General features: G+C 63.6%; 1 protein-coding gene across 2 annotated transcripts; it reads left to right on the top strand.

Annotated features, from left to right (window-relative positions):
• Positions 1-1367: 1367 nt before the first annotated feature.
• Positions 1368-21115, top strand: RARG (retinoic acid receptor gamma). Of its 2 annotated transcripts, none has more exons than XM_056119923.1 (8): positions 1368-1566; positions 13356-13504; positions 13684-13825; positions 14442-14602; positions 14968-15144; positions 15393-15597; positions 17204-17362; positions 19941-21115. In XM_056119923.1, exons 1-8 carry the CDS (start codon positions 1383-1385, stop codon positions 20138-20140), a joined length of 1377 nt encoding a protein of 458 aa, XP_055975898.1. In that variant the 5' UTR covers positions 1368-1382; the 3' UTR covers positions 20141-21115. The 2 variants fall into 2 exon arrangements, with proteins under 2 accessions (XP_055975898.1, XP_055975899.1); XM_056119924.1 differs by lacking the exon at positions 1368-1566 and adding an exon at positions 8581-8754.
• The last annotated feature ends 97 nt before the right edge of the window (positions 21116-21212 follow it).

Genomic DNA, 21212 nt, shown 5'->3' with positions numbered 1-21212 from the left:
GGAATGGCCCCCGAACCAGCAAATGCACAAAGGGCGTCCTCCAAGTAGCAGAGCAGAGGGCCCAAAGGAAAGAGGAAAGGCAAGTCAGCCGAGGACGAGGAGAGACTGACCCTGCCGTTTGGAGTTCGGTCCATATCATATCTGTGAATTTGGAGGAGAGTGCAAGGGAGGTTAGGGAGTAATTGGAAGCAGAGGAAGACTTGGGAGGGGAAGAGGGAGCGAGAGAGCGAGAGTGAGAACGAGAGAGAAGGAAATGCTAATTGAAAGAGAGGAAGAGAAAACACAAAGAAAGAATATGAGACACTTCTGTAGCATTTGGTGTGTGCCCTGTTATTACTTTAAATACTTTATGTATGTCCATTTCTTTAATCCTCGCAAAGGCCTTATGAGGAGGGCTCTATTATTAGTTCCAAATGACAAATCAGGAAATTGAGGCACAGGGAGATTAAGTAGCATGTCCGAGGCCCCCGCAGCTAACAAGCGTGGGATCCGCTCGGGTGGTCTGGCTCCAGCCCCTGCTCCTTAGCGCAGTACTGACCTCCCCAGAGCCCAGCAGGGCCCTGGACTTCTCTGGAGTTTCTATAGGTGGAGGGGTGTCTGGCCGACAAGGTCGCACGACCCACAGGGCCCTGGCCTTGCTTGTGGCTGACTGGAGTCCCGGCACCCCCTAGGGCCCCTCAGATCCCATCCAGAGTGATCCCCGAGCACAGAGCCATGAGCATGCCCTGAACATGGCTGGGTGGAGCCCCAAGGCAGACAAAACCAGACAAGACAGGTGGAGGAGTGTGAATCCCACCGGCTTCCCGGGCTCTTTCCACATCTGTGAAGAGGGAACCAGGATCCTATCTTGTACAACTGACATTCGGGGTTGTTTTTTCATTTTCCCTTTTTTTTGGGGGGGGGGCCATACCCGGCTGGGCTCAGAGATGCCTACAGTGTTGGGGGGGGACTCCCAGCGTTTGGGGGACCTGAGCCTGCCGTGTGTGATGTGATGTGAGGCCACAATCCTGTGTCCTTCTCAGCTGCGGAAGCGAAATGGTCCCTCGGCTCGGGAGACCTGCCTCCCAGATGTCCTCAGACCCTCGCTCCCTTCGGCGACTTGGGTTCCCCTTCCCTGGGCTGAGAGAGGGCCCGGGCCAGGGCAGTAGGGAGGCGAGATTTCTGGGCCTGGGGGCTTGGCCTCTGCGCGATCTCCCTCTCACCTCTCCTTTTCCTCTCCTTCTCTCTAGGACGCTTGGACACCAGCTGAGAGGCCAGGCAGGGTGGGCACGGAGCCTCCCAGGCCGGGCCAGTGGGCATGGGCGGGGGCAGTGGCTAGAGACCTCCCCCGCCCACTGCAGACCCCCGGGGATCCCGCCTCGTCGTCGTCCACCGCAGCTGCCATGGCCACCAACAAGGAGCGACTCTTTGTGGCTGGCGCCCTCGGGCCTGGATCCGGCTACCCAGGGGCCGGCTTCCCCTTCGCCTTCCCAGGGGCACTCAGGGGCTCTCCACCTTTCGAGATGCTGAGCCCTGGTTTCCGGGGCCTGGGCCAGCCTGACCTCCCCAAGGAGATGGCCTCTCTCTGTGAGTCTCGGGGGTCTCGGGGATGAAGGCGAGTGAAATCAGGAGGGCGTTTGGGTGGGTGGGGTGCTGAAGACCCTGCAGGCAGGCAGGGCTAGGGGTTTGTTGCAAAGGTGGGGGGGTAGGCATGGCTTGGGGGGCATTTGGACGGGAGCCAAAGGAAGGTCGGCAAATGAGAAGGAAGGGGAGCGTGGCCTGTCTGCAGCTTGGGGCCAGGGTACAGTGTCATCCTGGGTGGCGTTTGGCAGCTGGGTCCGAAGTTTGAGGCTCCGGCCTGCAGTGGTGTGGGGACAGGAGGAACCTGGGAAATGGATCAGTTATCGGTGTGATCAAGAGGCCAAACTCGGGGCTGGAGAGATAGCACAGCGGGTAGGACATCTGCCTTGCACGCGGCCGACCCGGGTTCGATTCCCAGCATCCCATATAGTCCCCTGAGCACCGCCAGAAGGAATTCCTGAGTGCATGAACCAGAAGTAATTCCTGTGCATGGCCAGGTGTGACCCAAAAAAGCAAAAAAAAAAAAAAACCCACAAAAAGAGGCCAAACTGTTCTGAGTTCGGGAGAGGAGTCCCCCACCATGGAGCAGTGGGGAGGGCACTTGGCTTCTGGAAGGCCAACCCCGGTTCTTTCCCGCTTGGTCCCCTGAGTCGGCTAGGAGTGATCCCTGAGCCAGGAATCAGCACTGAGCATCGCCGGGTGTGGCCCCCCAAACCAACCCGAAACAAACAGTCCCCACCAGGTTCCCACAGGTCTCCGGTGGGGTCCGTCCAGAAACCCTCTTGTCGCTTCCGCTTCCGGAAGGGGCAGAACCCCCCGAAGAGTCGGTGGCTCTTGCGCCACCCATAATGCTGGGAGGTGGAAGGGGTGTTCCAGAAGCATCCTCTCTCCCGCCACGCGGGTTCTGGATTCCGCCCATCTCCTCGCGGGCCCCGTGCCAGTCCGCTCTGCAGATCCTTACTTGTCCCTTGGGCCTGCCCGCTTTGGGTTAAGCCTTCGAGTGCTGACAGCAGGCAAGCCTTGGGCCTCTCTTCTTCCCTCTGGGTCCCTTCTCCTCCCACTGGGGAGTTGCTCGTCCTGACCAGGCCATTACAGGCCCGCGTGCCTGTGAACCGGGAGGCTGGGTACCGGACCCTGTGGGAGAAAGGGCCAGGCCAGAGCGCAGGGCTAGAGCAGGGCTGCCCTGGGCAGGACTGGAGCCCGTGGACGGAGAGGGGCAGCCCCAGAGAGGCTGAGACAGAGCAGGGGAAGAAAAGACTAAAAGCACAGGGGCCGGAGGGAGAGCACAGTGGGTAGGCTGCCCGCCCTGCGTGCTGCTGGCCTGGGTTTGGTCTCCAGCATTCCGATGGTTCCCCGAGCCCACCGGGAGTAATTCCTGAGTGCAAAGCCAGGAGTAACTCCTGAGCTTCGCTGGGTGTGCCCCCGTCCCCCCCCCAAAAAAAATACAGGCACATCCTGGGGGCTGTGTGTTCGTTTAAAGGAGTAGACGGGATGGTCTGCAGCTCCGCCGGGAAAGGGTGTGCTCATCTGGAGAAGCGGGGTGTGTGTCGTGTGTGTGTCTCTGGTGTGTGTGTTGGTGTGTGTATCCGATGTTTATGTGCCTGGTGTGTGATTCTGGTGTGTCTTTGATGGATGTGTATGATGTGGATGTGTGTGGGTATGCGTGTCTTGTGTACGTGTAGTGTGTGTGTGTGTGTGTGTGTGGTGTGTGGTATGTGTGTCTTTTGTGTACGCGTGTGGTAGGCATGTGCGATGTGTGTCTGGTGCGTGTGTGTGTGGTTGGTAGTGTGAATGTGGTGTTTGTGTGGTAAGACCACACGTAAGGCCCTCGCCAGAGAAAGCCCCGCAGGAGGAGGGCAGGGTTCGAGCCCTGGCAGTACCTGACCTCCTCAGCACCTCCAGGAGTGGCCCCAAGCAGAGAGGCCGGAGTAGGCCCTGATCACCACTCTGTGTGTCTCAGAAACCAACAGGCAAAATCACAGGGTCAGACAGATAGTCCCGGGGGCGGGTACTTGCCTTACGTGTGGCCGACCCTAGTCTGGATCCTGGCACCACGTATGGCACCGAGCACAGAGCCCGGAGTAAGCCCTGAGTACCGCGGGTGTGGCCCCAACGTAAAACAGCGGCAACGGGACCACACGGAATGTGTGTGCAGCGTGCCCTGAGATTCTGCTGGGATACAGGATTCCAATGCGTGCAACAAAGAGTCAGTGTGCAGCCCGCGACCGTGTTTACTGGGGCCGCCTGGCGAGGCTGCCGGGGCCGCGTCCGTGGTCCAGCGGGCTTCCTGGGAAGGCAGGCAGGTGAGGCGGCGAGCACAAAGCACCCCTTTTTGGAAGCCTCATTCGCACCTCGTGAGCCTGTTGGCCTGGTGAGGTGGCAGGAAGGCCCCTCCACAGTGACTGAGTGGGGAGAGAGGAGGGGATGGGGGGGGGAGAATGCTGAGAGCTCTGAGCCCCAAATACTCCGAGAAGTGCAAGGTCAGGGTTTGCAGTGAGGTCAAGGTAGGGGAAGGGATCGGGCTGGGGCCCACCCACAGCACCCAGCACCCGCCCTGCAGGAGGGGTCCCAGAAAGAAATCCCAGGAGGAGCCAGAACCGGGGCAGGTCGCTCTGGAGGGTGTGTCTGGCAGAGGGAACAGGCCTGGGCAGAGAGATGGGGGGAGGGGCACGTTTGGGTTGCCATTCTCCTAGGGGAGAGGGGTAAGTGGGAGGGAAGCCAGGAGCAGGAATCTGGGACCCTCCTACAGGGGCCTGGGGCTGTGGGGGTCCAGCTGGAGTCTGGGAACCCTCCTGAAGAAGGGCGAAAGAATGTAGCTTCTGGGGGGGGGGGGGGCTAGAGCAATAGCACAGCAGGGAGGGCGTTTGCCTTGCACACGGCCAACCCAGGTTCGATTCCCAGCGTCCCATATGGTACCCTGAGCACCGCCAGGGGTAATTCCTGCGTGCAGAGCCAGGAGTAAGCCCCGTGCATTGCCGGGTGTGACCCAAAAAGAAAAAAAAAAATGTAGCTTCTTGTTTCTCGGACCCCCTGTTTGGTCCAGGACCAAATACTGGGGAGAAATCCCAAGGCCCAAGACACACTCCCCTCCGGGTCTGCATCCCCCTCCTGGCCTGCCCGCTTACGGCTCCGGGGGGAGGGAGAGGGGGTGCCCCACCAAGGAGCCTGGCCATCCTCCCTGGAGCTGGCTCCGAACACCTTGCAGACACCTTTGCGGAGCAGGGAAGGCGCCCTCCATGTCTGGGGATCTCCAGGGGCCCGGCTGGGTAAGGCAGGCCCCTCGGAAGCACCTGGAGGGGGAGGCGGGGGTGGGGGGGGCCATGTGCCGAGGCAAGCACAGACTTGCGTGCACGAACCGGCAGAGGGGAGCATGTGCGCACGCGCGCGTGAAGGTGTGCAGGTGTGTGTGAGCGGAGCGTGTGTGTGCATGTGCTTGTGCGACTGTGCCTGTGTGGGCTTGTGCGTGAGGGTGTGTGTGCGTGCCCTCACCTTCCTTGTGTGCGTGGTGTCCGGGTCGGTCTGTGGGGGGACGGTCCTTGTGGACCGGGGGCAGCATGTGACCGCTCCCGCCCTGGTGGGGAGTTGATCTGTGGCCCCGCTTGGTCCTCCCTCCGGCCTTGGTGACAATGCCTGGGGCACGGAGCCCAGACCTCGCCGTACGAGTCAGATGGAGAAACTCGGGGCAGGCTGGCACAGGAAAAAACAGAGAGGAAAAAAAAAGACTTCAAAGACACTGCAAAAGAGAGGCTCGCAGACCTGAAGGAGATGAGAGCAGGGCACAGGCTGGAAGGTGCCGGCGCCGGCTGGGGAGAGGCCCGGGGTGAGCCCAGGCCCGGGAGGGCGCGGGCAGCCGCCAGGCCTCCAGGAAAGAGCCCCAGCCGCTGCCTCCTTCCCCTCCCCTCCCGGCCTCTCCTCCCGAGGCTGGCGCTCCAGCTCCCGCGGCACAAATGGGGCTTTGATTGCAACAGGAAACCTCTCGGGCGGGGGGAGCCGGGCCAGCACCGCTGCTGGGGCCCGAGCTGCACCCCCTCTCCGGCCCCCTCCCCAGCCCCAGCCCCCATCCTGCCAGCCAGCGCCGGCTTGGGCCCATCCCTCATTCACACCTCCCTGTCCCCCCCTCGCTGCCCGCCGCCCGGCCGCCTACCCCCTCCCCGGGCCCTCAGGTGGGACTCACTCTGGGGGCGGGGACAGGGGCACTTTGAAATGCCCCCTTTCAGTTTTTGGAAGAAAAGGAGAGTGTAGCCCGAGGAATTCACAGCCAGTGAGCACGCCAGCCCCGTCCAGAAGGTGGCAGGAAGCGGGAAAGAAGGAGCACAGGGGGTAGCTGGCCCTCCCTCCTGGGTCAGACTCATCCTGGCCAGGGTCCCCGAGGCTCTGGGGGCGACTTCGCCAGAAGGGCTCGTGGGCCGTCCCTGGGAAGGGCGCACCTCTCCTTGGCGCTGGGGCTAGGCCTCTGTGGGGCTCCGGCCAGGAGGGGGGCACTGTGGTAGTGGGGATCACAGGAATGGGGGGTGAGTCAGGCATCAGCCCCTCTCCGCTCCCACCAGGCTGGTGGAGAACATCTGGTTCCCATGAAATGCTAGAAGGCTAATGGGTCTAATTGCTGCAATAAGGGCCGGGAGGACTTTGGGGGAAAGAGAGGGCACTGGATCCCCCATCACCTACCTTCTCCCGACGCTATACTAAGACCGCCCGGATTGGGGGCTGGGGTTGGCGGGGCCTGCCTGCTTCCTTTCTAAGCCTTCCTCTCCCGGCCATGCCCGGGAAGCGCACCCAGGCGGGCGAGGAGGAGTGGGGTGCATCTGGTGGAGAGAAAGGGGGGCCACCGAGGACTCGCGGCTTCCTCGGGCCCTGCCCCCACTCCTCCTGTGCCCCACTCCCAACCCCCTCCCTGTGGCCTGGCCACTTCTGGTTCTAATTACCAACCAGGCAGGCCTGACTTAATTGGGACCTTTCAGATTTCGGAGGGGGAAGGGTGTGTGTTGGGGGGGGCGAGAGCAGGGAGTTGGCTAATCAGAGCTCTTTCCCTCTGGTTTTGAGGGTCTTCGCACTTTATTGATTTTTTGCTTTCTTTTCCTTTGCCACTGGCCAGATTCTGATTCAGGGATCTCCTTTTTCTTCCACCGGGAGTGCGGAACGGCCGGAACCAGCCGCGGGCTGCGCGGGGCCGGGGCAGGAGCCGGGCGCCTTGGCTGGCTCGGGAGCGGCGCGGCTTTCCCGCTTCCCCCCGTCCCAAGCCCCCCGAGCCCTGCCACTCGGCGCCCCGCTGCCCCGATCGGGGCCCTCCTCCACCTCCGCCGCCACCGCGCCCCTCCTCCGCTCCTTGGCACCCCCTCCGGCTCGTCGTCCCTCCCCACTGGCGCCCCGCTCCGGCAGCACCCCGTGCGCCCCCCGCCCGGCACAAGCGATTCTTAGAAACGCGCGCCCCGCCCTGGCCCGCCGCCGCCGCCGCCGGGGGGAAGGGGCCGGCCCGGGCGCCGCTCCCGCTCCCGGCGCGGCCCGAGCGCGCGGCGCTGACGGAGCCGGCTGGGCCGGCCGGGCGGGCGGGGCGCGGGGAGGGGGCGGTTTCCGGGAGTCGCCGCCGCCGCCGCCGGCGCTGTCCCGGGGCCAGGGTCCCCGATCGGGCCGGGCCGGCCGGGGCCAGAGCGCTCGACGTGGCCAGCCCCTGCCCGCCCCCTTCTCCCCCGGGCTGCGCGCGCGGTGCCCGGAAGGCGCCAGCGCGGGACCCGTGCGGCGACCCCCGCCGCGCCCCCCGGGCACTGAGGGTGGCACCGGGGGGCCCACGGGGGCGGGTCCCGCCCGTGGCGAGGCGATCCGGCGGCCGTGCCCACCGTCGCGGCCCAGCGGGGCCCGTGGCACTCGCTCGGGGGCCGGGGAGGGGCGCGCCACCGATCGGCACCGTGGACAGTCGGGGAGGGGAGCGGCCCCGGGAGGGGCGGCTTCGCGGGAGCCGCGGTGGTCGGTCCGGTCTGGCGGGGCCGCCAGGTGGGAGGGGGCGCGGGCGGGTGGAGCGCGGCGCGGGCCGGGCCGGGCCGGGCCGGGCGGGGGAGACTCCGGCGCGCGGGACGGGGCGGGGGCGGGGGCGGGGGGGAAACTCCGCCGGGGCGGGGCGGGGCGGGGCGGGGCCGGGTCAGAGCGGGGTGAGCGCGCCCGGCCACCCGCCCCGAGGGGGGTTCCCGGAGAGTTCACGGCGGGAGCGCGCGCCGGCCGCGCCCCCGGGGGCGGGGAGGCCGGGCAGGAAGGAGGAGGCCGCGCGCGCCCGGCCGCAGGAATGCTCGGCCGCGGGGGGCGCGCGCGCGCGGAGGCCGCGGGCGGGGCCGGGCCTGGGAACGGGGGGTGGGCGGCGGGCGCGCGGGTCCCGGGGCTCGGGGGCCGCCGCGCGCCGGGCCCCCCCGGGGCCCGCTCGCCCGGGGGCCGCTTCGGCGGGGCGCCCGCCGAGGGATGCGCGTTCGGGTCCTCCACGCGCGTCGCCCTGGGGCCGGGGCACGCGCCGGGCTGCGGACGCGCGCGGGGCCTCGGGGCCGGGCCTCGGGGGTGCCGGCCGGCCCCCCGCACCCCGGGCGCCGCGCGTGGCCGGGCGCGTGTGCCCGACGGCGCGCGCCGGCCGAGGAGCGCCGCGCGCCCCGCGGAGCGCCCGTCCGGACGCGTGTCTGCAGCCGGGGCGCGCGCGCGCGTGTCGGGGCGCGCGTGTGCGTGTGCGCTCCACGCCCGGCGCGGCTCCGCTCGGGGCCCGGCCCCCTCGGCGCGCCAGGCCCCACCCCCACCCCGCGGGCTGCGCTTTCTACAAAGGGTCTCCCCGGAGCGAGCCGCCGGGGCGCCCAGAGCCGGCCGGACGGCGCGCGGCGGCAGCCCCGGCCCTGCGCCCCGCCCCGCGCCCGGCCCCCGCCGGGGATCCCCCTCTTCCCCGCCCACCCCTCGCCCCCCATGCGGCCCGGCGCCCGGCGCTAGCCCTCCCCCTCCCCCTCCAGGAGCGGGGCGCCGCCGGGGGAGGAGGGGGACTCGGCGGCGGGTCCTGGCGCCCCGCGCACCCGGGCCGGGTCGCGATGTTCGACTGCGTGGACGCGTTCGCCCCGGGCCCGCAGCGGCTGTACGGAGCGGCCGGGCCCGGGGTGGGCTTGCTGCGCAGACCCGCGGGCAGCCCCTGCTTCGCCGGACTGGAGCCCTTCGCCTGGCCGCAGCCCGCCAGCCTGCAGTGTAGGTGCCCGCGCCGCGGGGTGGGCCGGGGCGGGGGCGGCGCCGGCCCCTTCGAAGGCAGGTGAGGGTGGGCGCGAGGGCGAGCGCGCGGGCGCGTGGGGCCGGCGTGGCGGGGGGCTGGGGAGACCCGTGGGTGATGCCGCTTCGGCGCTCCCGCGGGTGCGCCTTCCCGGGGCCGTGGGCCGGTGCGCGGCGGGCAGCGGGGGGTGTGGGAAGCAGCCCGTGCCGGGCGCGGGTCCCGGGATGCGCCCCGGCGCGGGTGGGCGCTGTCGCAGCGCGGGGAGGCGCCGAGCCCGGCGGGCATCCTGTGTGTTCCCGTGCCGGGGGACGGCGGGGTGCAGGCGCCCGGGACACGCGTGGGCCCCGGCGCCCCCCGCCCCGCTCCGGGAGGCGCCGTCGGCGAGAGGCGCAGGACGGCGGCGGCGCCGGGGATGGGACTTGCCCCCTCGGGTGCGACGCCGCCGGCCGGCCCCGGTCCAGAAGCCGAGCGGGTCGCGGCCAGTGGCGGGGTGGCCCGGCGCGGTGGCCGCGGCCGGGGGGAGCCCGACTACTGGTCTCCCAAACACCCCGCTTCCCCTCCCTGTGAAATGGGAGATGCCAGGCCCGGGGGCCCTGGAACCCCTTTCCAGAACGGTAATAAAAAGCTGGGGACTGAGAAGCAGTAAAAATGAAGTCCAGATGAGAGGCGGCTTTGAAGCCTGGGCCCCAGTGCCTGGCGGGGGTGGGGTGCCGGGAGGAGCCGGGAGGGGCGCCTGGCACCCCCCACCCCGCCCGGATTCCCGGGACTGGGACCCCGCCGAGGGGCCGGGGGCGCGCGGGGCAGGGCCGGCCGGGCGGGGCGGCGCCGGGGGAGTGTGCGCGCGGGGTCACCGAGCCCCGCCAACGCGCCTCGCTCCTTGGCACTCCGCGGCGCTGTTTACGAGTTGGGCTTTTTTTTTTCCTTTTTTTTTTTTTGGTTCCAGGGCAGAGCCGCTGGAGGGTGGCTGCAAACCGGAGACCGTACTTTGGGGTGGGGCAAGAATGAAAAGTCAGACATTTAAATGGCACTGTTTAAAGCGTGCAACTGTTGCATTGCCGCAAGTCCCTGGGAAGTTTGAGCGAGCCTTCCTCTCACATGGCCCGGCCGAGGGGACCTGGGGTGTGCTGGCCGGGGTGCAGGGGGGCTAGACAGCCAGGAGCCCTTTTGACAGCCGGGAACCTCGTCCGCTTCCAGACCCTCGATGGACCCTCTGCTTTTTGGTTTCATTTATTTATTTATTTTTCCCCATCCACGTTTGGACTAGTCGTGCTGGCCTGGAAAGTCTTGGTGTGCACACAAAGCCCGCCTCAAGCCTCCCCGCACACTTTTGCCGAAGCAAAATAGTGGCTCTGCGGTTCTCAGCCAGGGAGGGGTCCTGAGGGAGGGAGGGACGGGCCCGGCGCTGACCCGGCCCGGTTGGCAGGCCTGGGTGTTAGGTAGCAGAATTGCTCCCTGGCAGCTGCGAAGGTGCCTTGGGTGTTGCGTGGGCTTGTGATTGACTGTCCGCCCCCACGGAGCTGTGGGCCTGCTTTCTGCCTCCCTGCGTGGGTTCTGTGCCCGGCCAGCCGAGTGCAGGAGCCCCTTGCTGGTCTGCCTTTTGGGCCCGGAGTCGGGCGGGTGCTGGCGGTGAGCGTCTGTCTGTCTGTCTGCCTGTCTGCCTGCCCGCCCGCCCGCCTGCCCGAAGGAGCTGTGTGTCAGATTGTGAGTCCCGGCTTCTCAGCCCGGGCCTCGCAGCTGGCAGCGTTTACAGCCGGTTATAAAGAGTCTGTTTGAAGCTCCGCTCAGCCTGGCCAGGAATTTCCTCAATTTCAGCAATTTGGGCTTTAAAAGGAGAAAAAACTCAAGAGAGCCAACCCCCCTCCTCCACAGCGGGGGCCCCTCCGCCTGGCCCTGCCGGCGGGTCCGTGGGGTGGGGGTGGGGGTCTCAGCCCTGGGCTGGGAAGGGAACCCGAGGGGAGTGGCCCCAACCAGCCTCCGGGCCCTTCGCCCCAGGTTGACCAGAGCTGCCCTTGACAGTTCCAGGGGACTGGGGTGTCCCGGAGGGGTGCGGAGAAGGGGCGACAGTTGCACTTAGCTGGGAAAAGCTGCCCCCGGGCCTGTCTCCCGGAGGCCCCCAGACTTCTAATTGACTGGCACTGCCCCATGCCAGTGTGACCACACCCAGGCCCTTTCGCAAGAGAGGAAATGAGGCAGCGCTCTGCGGGCAGGGAGGGCGTCAGTGCCTGAGTGAACAACCACCCCGCACGCTGGCCACTGGGCAGCCCCTGCAGCTCGGCAGGGAGGGCAGGGAGGGAGGGGTCCTGAAAGACATTCCTGGCCGCCCGCCTCTCGGCACCCCCCTTCTTGAATAGCTTCTCAGCACCCTTTTTTCCTCCAGCCCCCCCACCCCTCATCCCGGGAAAGCTCGACGGCTGGATTCTTATGCTAATGAGTATCTCAGCGTGTTGGGGGGTGGGGAGGGGTACCTTCCTGGGGGGGTGGAGCTCTCCGGACCGGCTGCGGGTAGGGGGTGCATTCCTCAGCCTTCTTTGGGCTGCATGGGGTGACTTCTGCCTGGTGGGCCGCAGTAGGTTAGGAGGTGGGTGAGTGGGGCCCTCCCCAGCGGGGAGGGTCTCGGCGTTTCCAAGCCTTAACTCGGGCCCTCCAGGGTTTGGCAACAGGTCCTACGGGTTGAATAATTTATATGGTTTCCTTAGTCTTTGAAGATCAACCTCACATCCAAACACGGTACCCTCGGCTGCCTCAGGAGCCAGACAGCTCCCCACACGCACGCCCTGTGGGCTGAGAGCCCCTTTGGAGCCTCTGTTGGGCATTTTCTGGGAGAAATTCTGGGGTTCCAGGCATAAGGCCCAGGCCCGGAGAGAGAGTACGCTGAGTAGGGCCCTTGACTTGCCAGCCTGGGTTTGGTCCCTGTACATGGCCAGGGGTGATCCCTGAACATAGAGCACTGTTTTGGGGTGACTCCAAAACAGAAAAAAAAAAAAAGGCATAGACCCAGAGAAGGTTCCTTCCTCCCGCCCTGTTTACCCAGTCACCTGACCTCTGGTTTGCGATGCCCCTGACAGATCCTAGGCCTGAGCAGCAGGGACTAGCAAATACCTGTCTCTCCTTCCCATCTTTTTTTTTTTTTTGCTTTTTGGGTCATACCCGGCGGTGCTCAGGGGTTCCTCCTGGCTCTGCACTCAGGAGTTACTCCTGGCGGTGCTCAGGGGACCACATGGGATGCTGGGAATTGAACCCAGGGGTCGGCCGCATGCAAGGCAAACGCCCTCCAGCCCCTCCTTCCCATCTTTTTAGATTTCTCCTTGGTTGGGTCACTGAGATGTAGTGGGAAGGTTCGGGCCTTGGGCGTTGTGACACTGAGCTGGCCACCTCCCTCTCTGCACCTCTGTTTTTTCAGGTGTAAAATATGACGCCTGTATCTGCTAACCTACTTTCGTGGTACCTGTGTGTTTGTGCCGATGGTTTCTGGGGAAATGGGCGTCGGCGGAGGGATGCCGGGAAAGGGGGAGGTTTATGGACATGGGAGAGGAGAGAGGCCGAGACCCCCTTCCAGGGGAGGCCCCCAGCATGGTGTTTATCCAGGCGCCCTTTAATTGCTGACCCCCAGCTCAGCGTAGTGCCCTCTGAGGGGGGTAAGGGAGGCAGACTACCTGCCAGGGTTTGACTGACAGGACAGGAAGTGATTAGAGGGTTCAGAGCCTTAATCTCTTCCTCAACCTTCTTTTACTGCTGGCCTGGGGAAACTGAGGGCAAGACAAGTTTTGTTGTTGTTGTTTTTCCTTAAATTTTTATTAGTGACACACCATGAGGTACAGTTGGAGACTTACAAATCTTTGTGCTTGGGTTTCAGTCAAGACAAGTTTGAACTTCAGGGATGGCCTTGGAGGCTCAAAGGGCTAAGACCTCTGCTGTAGTGGGCACCACCCGGTCCCCTGAGCACGGATTAGGAGAGTAGCCCCAGCCCCAGCTCACCACCATGTGGTGTGAACTAAAAATTAAAAAAAAAAAAGTCTTTGAATAAAAAATTACCTTAAAAAAAAAAAGGTCGTGAGGCTGGAGCAATAGCACAGCGGGGTAGGTTGTTTGTCTTGCACGCGGTCGACCCGGGTTCGATTCCCAGCATCCCATATGGTCCCCTGAGCACCGCCAGGAGTCATTTCTGAGTGCAGAGCCAGGAGGAACCCCTGTGCATTGCCGGTGTGACCCAAAAAGCAAAAAAAAAAAGGTCTTTGCCTTGATGTAGAGAATCAAGCAGTGTCATTCAGGAGCTCAGACTGGCGTTCTTGGGGGTGGGGGGCCGGGGTGGGGGGAACACCAGATTCTGGACAGCCTCGTAGCGGCTGGTGGGAGATTTCTGGAGTTGTCTTGTCTGCTGTGGGCCTGTGCATTGCAAAGCGGACTCACTGTGGTCATGATGGCAGGGTCCTCGCTGAGCCCAGGAGAGAAATGGGAACTGCACACATGTGTGCGTGCGCGCATGTGTGTGTGTGTGTGTGTGTGTGTGTGTGTGTCTGTCTGTCTGTCCCTGGAGGTCGGGGGGGCCCTCTGCTGACACCCCTCTCTCTGCTTGCCCCCCCAGCGGTGGAGACGCAGAGCACCAGCTCAGAGGAGATGGTGCCCAGCTCACCCTCGCCGCCGCCGCCTCCTCGGGTCTACAAGCCGTGCTTTGTGTGCAATGACAAGTCCTCGGGGTACCACTACGGGGTCAGCTCTTGTGAAGGCTGCAAGGTGCGTGCCTGGGGGTGGGGTCGGCAGAGACTTCGCCGCGGCGTGTGAGGGCGCTTCCCTGCAAATCAGCGCGAGGTGCTTCCTCACCCAGCCAGGGGCCTCCCTTCCTAGGCGGGGTCGGGGTCGGGCCTGGGGCTGCTGGTGGTGCCTCACTGACACTCCCCCTGCCCCAACTCCAGGGCTTCTTCCGCCGCAGCATCCAGAAGAACATGGTGTACACTTGTCACCGGGACAAGAACTGCATCATCAACAAGGTCACCCGCAACCGCTGTCAGTACTGCCGCTTGCAGAAGTGCTTCGAAGTGGGCATGTCCAAGGAAGGTAGGCCCCGGCGCTGGCCTGCAGGAGCTGCCCTTTCCCACTGGCCACCCTCCCGCTTCCCTGCCCTCTGAGACCCAGCCGGCCCTGGGGTGCCGCCCCCCCCCCCAGTCTGGTTTCTGATTAGCTGCATTCACTGACTTGGGAGTGGAGGCCACAGTGGAGGCCACACCCCGCCTGGCTCCGCTCGCAGCCTAACCCTGCCTCTGCGCGTCTGAACGGGGTTCCCTTCTGCGTCCCCCCATTTCGCGGGGAAGTAGGGGGGCCTCGCCAGTCCCCTCCTCGGCTGGCTCCCAGGTCCAGCCTGAGGTGGACTGGGGTGCCCCCTCCCCTAGGCCATTGAGCTGCCAAGGCTATAAGTAGATATCCTGCCTGCACATCCTGCCCCCTCCCCAGGCCGCAGGGTGACAGGAAGGGCAGGGAATGGCCGGGGCTGGGGAGAGCCAGCTTGGGCCGGCCGGCCTGGGCTGGCCAGCAGGGGAAACCAAGGCACGGCGGCGGACCCAGCGCGCAGCGCTTTGTTATCAGGACCGGCCGTGAAATCAGGCTGAGAGGGACACTCCAGAGGGAGTTTCTGAGGGTCCTGACCTTCCCCTCGGCACCCTCCCCCCACCCCCAGCTGTGCGGAATGATCGGAACAAGAAGAAGAAAGAGGTGAAGGAGGAGGTGGCCCTCGACAGCTATGAGCTGAGTCCCCAGCTGGAAGAGCTCATCACCAAGGTCAGCAAGGCCCACCAGGAGACCTTCCCCTCGCTCTGCCAGCTGGGCAAGTACACCACGGTGAGGAGGGCTGATGGGCACGGGGGGCCCTTGGGGGGCACTCGGAGGAGCTGCAGAGGGACAGGGGAGGGGACGGCATCAGAATGCAGAGCGGGGGAGCTGGAGAAATAGCACAGTGGGTAGGGCGTTTGCCTTGCAGGCTGCCGACCTAGGTTCGATCCCCAGCGTCCCATACGGTCCCCCGAGCACCGCCAGGAGTGATTCCTGAGTGCATGAGCCAGGAGGAACTCCTGTGCATCGCCGAGTGTGACCCAAAAAGCAAAAAAAAAAAAAAAAGAATGCAGAGGGGGAAGGGAGCACGGGTTCGGCAGGAGGGAGCCGCCGAGGGCAGGCCTCAGTGGCGTTGCCACCGACCGTCCCTGCAGAACTCCAGCGCGGACCACCGGGTGCAGCTGGACCTGGGCCTATGGGACAAGTTCAGCGAGCTGGCCACCAAGTGCATCATCAAGATCGTGGAGTTCGCCAAGCGACTGCCCGGCTTCACGGGGCTCAGCATTGCCGACCAGATCACCCTGCTCAAGGCGGCCTGCCTGGACATCCTGGTGAGGGGGGCTCTCGGCACCCGGGGGGGGCCCACCCCTCGCGGAGCTCTCTCCCACCTCCTCCCTTCGCTTGCCCAGTCGAGGTGAGGGCCCTTCCCACCCTCACCTCACTCGCACCTCCTCCCTTCAGGCCTTCCTGCCTTCCTCCCTGCTCCCTCTGCGTGCCCCCTCCTCCCCGCCCGAATGCACCAAGTCATGTGTCAATGCACCAAGTCATGTGTGTCGTGTCCCCCCCCCCCCACCTCCAGATGCTGCGGATCTGCACAAGATACACCCCTGAGCAGGACACCATGACCTTCTCGGACGGGCTGACCCTGAACCGGACGCAAATGCACAACGCTGGCTTCGGGCCCCTCACAGACCTCGTCTTTGCCTTTGCCGGGCAGCTCCTGCCGCTGGAGATGGATGACACCGAGACGGGGCTGCTGAGTGCCATCTGCCTCATCTGCGGAGGTGTGGGTGCGCCCCCTGGTGTCTGCTCGGGCCCCTGCTCTGCTCCCTCTCCCGGCTAGGACCCTGCTGCTCAGGCCAGCCCCGACTTCCTGACAGCCAGACGCAGCCCAGGCCGGGAAGAGGGGCAGAGCCAGGGGAGATGAAGAAGCCCGGGGCACTGAGACATCATCAGGGCAGATTTGGGGCTGGAGCAATAGCACGGCGGGGAGGGTGTTTGCCTTGCACACGGCTGACCCAGGTTCAATTCCCAGCATCCCGTAGGGTCCCCCGAGCACCGCCGGGAGTAATTCCTGAGTGCAGAGCCAGGAGGAACCCCTGTGCATTGCCGGGTGGACCCAAAAAGAAAAAAAAATTTTTAAATCAGAGCAGATTTTCCGGGAAAAGGCCTTTTGCTTCTTTGTTTGATTTTTGGCCCCACAGAGTCCTGCTTGGGGTCACTCCCAGTGCTGCTTGGAAAACTGTGGTCCTGGGAACGGAACCCTGGAACCCAGGTCACGCACATGTGGAACATATGTCCTGACTCTCTGAACCATCTTCCTGTCCTCCCCAACTCCCCAAATGAAAGAACACTCGCTAAAGGGGACAGACCTGGGCAGGGCCCAGGGACACTAGGCAAGGGGCTGACGGGGCGGAGTTGAGGCCCTGAAGGCCCATCCAGCGGGCAGGGCCAGTTGTGGGTCAGCCACCTGTCTCTGTCCCCATCTTGGCACCATACCCAGGGTGCTTGGGGCTGATTGCTGGCTCCATGCGCAGAGGTCAGTCCTGAGAGTCCTTGCTGGGGCCTTTGTAGTGCTGGGAATAAAATGCTCAAATGGGGGCTGGAGCGATAGCACAGCGGGTAGGGCGTTGGCCTTGCATGCGGCCGACCCGGGTTCGATTCCCAGCATCCCATATGGTCCCCTGAGCACCGCCAGGAGTAACTCCTGAGTGCAGAGCCAGGAGGAACCCCTGTGCATCGCCAGGTGTGACCCAAAAATTTAAAAAAAAATGCTCAAATGCTCAGTCCTTTGAGCTGCCTCTCCACCCTGTCCTTATTTATTTATTCATTGTTTTGCTTTTCAGTTGTTTTTTTTTTTTTTTTTTTTTTTTTTTGCTTTTTGGGTCACACCTGGCGATGCACAGGGGTCACTCCTGGCTCTGCAGTGCTCAGGGGACCCTATGGGATGCTGGGAATCGAACCCTGGTTGGCCGCGTGCAAGGCAAACGCCCTACCCGCTGTGCTAGCTCTCCAGCCCCTGTTTTGCTTTTTGGGTCACACCCGGCGATGCACTCCTGGCTCTGCACTCAGAAATTACCCCCTGGCCCTATGGGATGCTGGGAATCGAACCCAAGTCGGCCGCGTGCGAGGCACACACCCTACCCGCTGTGCGATCGCTCCAGCCCCTGTCTTTATCTTTTTTCTTGTTGTCTTGGGGCTTCGCCAGGCAGTGCTCAGGGCTTACTCCTGGCAGGGTTCAGGCACCACATGGGATGCTAAAGACCAAACCCGGGTTGAACTGCATATAAGGCGAGCACCCTACCCCTTGTCCTGCGTCTCCAGCCCCCGGTCCCTATCCTCCATCTCACCATCTTTTCCTCTCTCACCCCACCTTGCTTGGCCCCGTAGACCGGATGGACCTGGAGGAACCTGAAAAAGTGGACAAGCTACAGGAGCCGCTGCTGGAAGCCCTGAGGTTATACGCCCGGCGCCGGCGGCCCAACCAGCCCTACATGTTCCCAAGGATGCTCATGAAGATCACCGACCTCCGGGGCATCAGCACCAAGGGTCAGTCGCCAGAGCCCGCCCCATCTCTTCCCGTAGCTGCGGATCAGGGGATGGGAGCAGAGCTGGGTGCGGCTGAGAATCGGAGTGGGATTCTGGCTCTGCCACGTGCCAGGAGAGGTTTGGGGCAAATTCCTTTACATTTGGTCACTTGTTTTTCCCTTTGAAAACCGGACTGTCCCTAACGTACCTCGTAAGGTGATACGCAAAGGGAGTTAACACATAACGGACTTAGAACCGTGCTGATTTGAAATTTCAGTTCTGGGGGGCTAGAGAGGTCCTAGAGTGGGTAGGGTGTTTGCCTTGCACGCAGCTGAGCTGGGTTCAATTTCCCGGCATCCCATATGGTCCCCAGAGCACCCCCAGGAGTAATTCCTGAGCACAGAGCTGGGAGTAAGCCCTGAGTATCACCAGATATGACCCAGAACCAAAAGACAAAATCAGATCAGTTCTGGGTCAGAGAGATAGTACGGGGGTAAGACACTTAGCTTGCATGTGGCTGACACCGGTTCAGTCCCTTCATTCCATAGGGTCTCCTCAGTGACGGCCAAGAGTGGTCCCTGAGCACAGAGCCTGGAGTACGGCCTGAGCACTGCTGGAAGTGTCGCCCCAATGGGAAAAAAAAAAGACTTCAAAGTAAAGTCCAGGATTGGAGAGCTAGCATGGCAGTGAAGGCCGCTTCCTTGCCCGCGGCATCCTGAGTGTGATCCCCGGCCCCCTACAGGGTCTCCTGGACACCCCAGGAGTAAGCTCTGAGCACCTCCTAGTGTGGGTAAACCAAAACTAAACCAAACAAAAGAAAGAAAGAAAAAAGGCTTTAAAAAGAGAAAGGGGGGCTGGAGCCATAGCACAGCGGGGAGGGCGTTTGCCTTGCACGCGGCCGACCCGGGTTCGATTCCCAGCATCCCATAGGGTCCCGTGAGCACCGCCAGGAGTAATTCCTGAGTGCTTGAACCAGGAGTCACTCTTGTGCATCGCCGGGTGTGACCCAAAAAGACAAAAGAGAAAAAGAGAAAGGGCCGAGGGGCCGGAGTGATGAGGTAAGGGCAAAGTGCTTGCCCTGCACTCAGCCTGCCCGGGTTCGAGGCCTGGCCTCTCCTATGGTCCCTCCGGCAAAGTGGCTAAGGCGCTTGCCTTGCATGTGACCAACCTCTGTTCAGTCCTCAGCATCTCATAAGGTCTCCTGAGCACTACAAGGAATAACTCCTGAGTGCAGAGCCGGGAGTAACCCTGGGTTGGGCACTTACCTTTTGCGCAGCTGACCCAGGTTTTGATCCCTGGCACCCCAGATAGTTTGCCAAGCCCCTAAGCCCTGAGCACTGGTGGGTGTGCCCAAAAAGCAAAAACTAAAAACTCTTTAAAAAATTGAAAAGAAGGGCTGGAGCGATAGCGCAGCGGGTAAGGCATTTTCCTTGCACGCAGCCAACATGGCCGACACAGGTTCGATTCCCAGCACCCCATATGTTCCCCTGAGCACCGCCAGGAGCAATTCCTGAGTGCATGAGCCAGGAGTAACCCCTGAGCATCGCCTGGTGTGACCAAAACAGAAAAAAAAAAAAATTGAAAAGAAAGAAAAGAAGGAATGGAGAGATTGTACACAGGTGAGGCTCTTGCCTGGCTGATGCTGGGGATTGAACCTGGGTTCGATTTCCCAGCATCCCATATGGTCCCCAGAGCACTCCCAGGAGTAATTCCTGAGCACAGAGCTAGGAGTAACCCCTGAGTATCGGCCAACCCCAGTTCAATCCCCAGCACCTCACACGGTTCCCTGAGCACTTTTGGGTGTGTCCCAACTAACAGTACAGTTCTTGTTGCAGCAGTCACATTTCTTTTTTTCTTTTTTTTTTTTTTTTTTTGCTTTTTGGGTCACACCCAGCGATGCACAGGGGTAACTCCTGGCTCTGCGCTCGGGAGTTACTCCTGGCAGTGCTCGGGGGACCCTATGGGATGCTGGGAATCGAACCCGGGTCAGCCGCGTGCAAGGCAAACGCCCTACCCGCTGTGCTATGGCTCCAGCCCCTGCAGCAGTCACATTTCTAGTGTCCAGTCCAGCACTCGGCCGCAGCCTGTTGGATTGATGAGAACAGACAGTTCATCATTGTAGAAAGTTCTGTCGCACAGTGCCGGTTTAGAAGAATGCCTTAGTGTTGAGAAGCCATTAGTTATTAATAGCTATTATTATGAATGTTATTTAGATCTGCCCTTGGAAGGTCAGAACGTGAAGGGGAGGGGGCAACTGGGCTGGGCACTTTCCAGAGACAAACCCAAAGAGGGGGGCTTGAGGCACAGCAGGTTGGGCAGTGGACTGGCCCCGCACCGCACAGGGGAAGGACGAGTTGGGGATGGAGAGTTCGAATCTCGGGACTGGGAGCTACTCTGGGGCCACGGCCACCGTCCAGCGGGGCGGGCGCTTCCGTTGCCCGCGGTCCAGTCCCTGGCACCAGGAGTGACCCCGAGCGCAGAGCCAGGAGTAAGCCCTGAGCACCACTGAGTGTGACCCAAGACAACACAGAGGCTGGGGTGGCGGCGGGCGGGCGGGCGCCACCGCCTCGCTGAGCCGCGTCCCCTCCCCGCGTTGCAGGAGCCGAGCGGGCCATCACGCTGAAGATGGAGATTCCCGGCCCCATGCCGCCTCTGATCCGAGAGATGCTGGAGAACCCCGAAATGTTTGAGGACGACTCCTCGCAGCCCGGTGCCCACGCCAAGACCGCCAGCGAGGATGAGGCTCCGCGAGCGCGGGGCACGGGGGGCAGCAGCCCACAGCCCGACCAGGGCCCCTGACCGCCCCGACGGAGGAGGAGGACCCGGTCCGCCTCCCGCCTTCCGACGAGCTCCTTGTTTTTGCCAAAGTTTCCAGGGGTGCCTGCCTCTGTGGGGGCCCCTTCCTGCTCCCATCGACTCCCTCCCCGACGTCGTCGGGGCGGCCACGCTCCCAGCAGGAGCGGGGGACGAGGGGTGAGCCTGGGTTCGGACTGGAAGACCTCAGCGCCGCCCCTCAGCCGTGCCAGGGTGCCAGGCTCGCGGGGCAGGGGGGAGACCCTGCCTGCCGTCACAGAGCCCCTTCCTCCGCCTGGTACTGCGGCCCCCAGGAGCCATGAGGAACACTAGAGACCAAACGCGGCTGCGGGGGCAGGGCTGAGCCCGCCCTGGGGCCGAACGCTGCATGATGCACCTGCCCTTGACGGCGGGGAGCGGGGCGGAGGGAGGCAGGGACCGTCGCAGGCCTCCCCTGCACCCCCTCTCTGCTTGGGCCGAGCTTCCCCGGTGGCCTCCGTTCTCAGCGGCCCCCAGCCCCGTCCTGTGCCTTGGGCGCGCCCCGCCTCCCATCTCAGCCATCGGGCGGGGGGGCCTCGAACACTACAGAGGGGCCAGGGGACCCCTCCCCCACTAGTGCCTTTCCCTTGACCCCCCAGGAGCAGCTTGGCCCAGGGAGGGGAGTGGGCGCTGCTTAGCTGACCCCGCCCCGCCCCAGAGGAAGCGTCTGTCTATTTATTTATTAGCTTTTGTTTACACCTTGGAAGGACCCCTTCCTGCGGGGGTCTTGGGAGGGGGAGCCCAGGGCCCCTGAGCCCCCCACTTTTGCCCTCCCGTGCCCAGTTTGTATTTAGCTGCCAAATGAGGTTCCCACTGGCTCCCCCTCTTCTCCGGGGGGTCAGGGTGCTGCCCCCCTCCCCTCTGTTTACATGTCCCCTCCGCCCCGCTGTATTGCGTATCGCTGAGTTTTCTATTTTTGCAAAATAAAGTGATGGAAACTCTCTCGGGCTGTGGCTCCCTGTCGGAGGAGGTGCCGGGCAGGGTGGGGGCCCGGAGGGCGAGGAAGGGCGGGAGGATCCCAGGCTGCTGGGGTTGGTGG

The sequence above is a fragment of the Sorex fumeus genome, unplaced genomic scaffold (assembly GCF_029834395.1).
Source record: "Sorex fumeus unplaced genomic scaffold, SorFum_2.1 ptg000042l, whole genome shotgun sequence".
In the NCBI taxonomy this organism is placed as follows: Eukaryota; Metazoa; Chordata; class Mammalia; order Eulipotyphla; family Soricidae; genus Sorex; species Sorex fumeus.
Note: the sequence above shows the minus strand (reverse complement) of the source record. Positions and strands in the feature narration are given on the sequence as shown.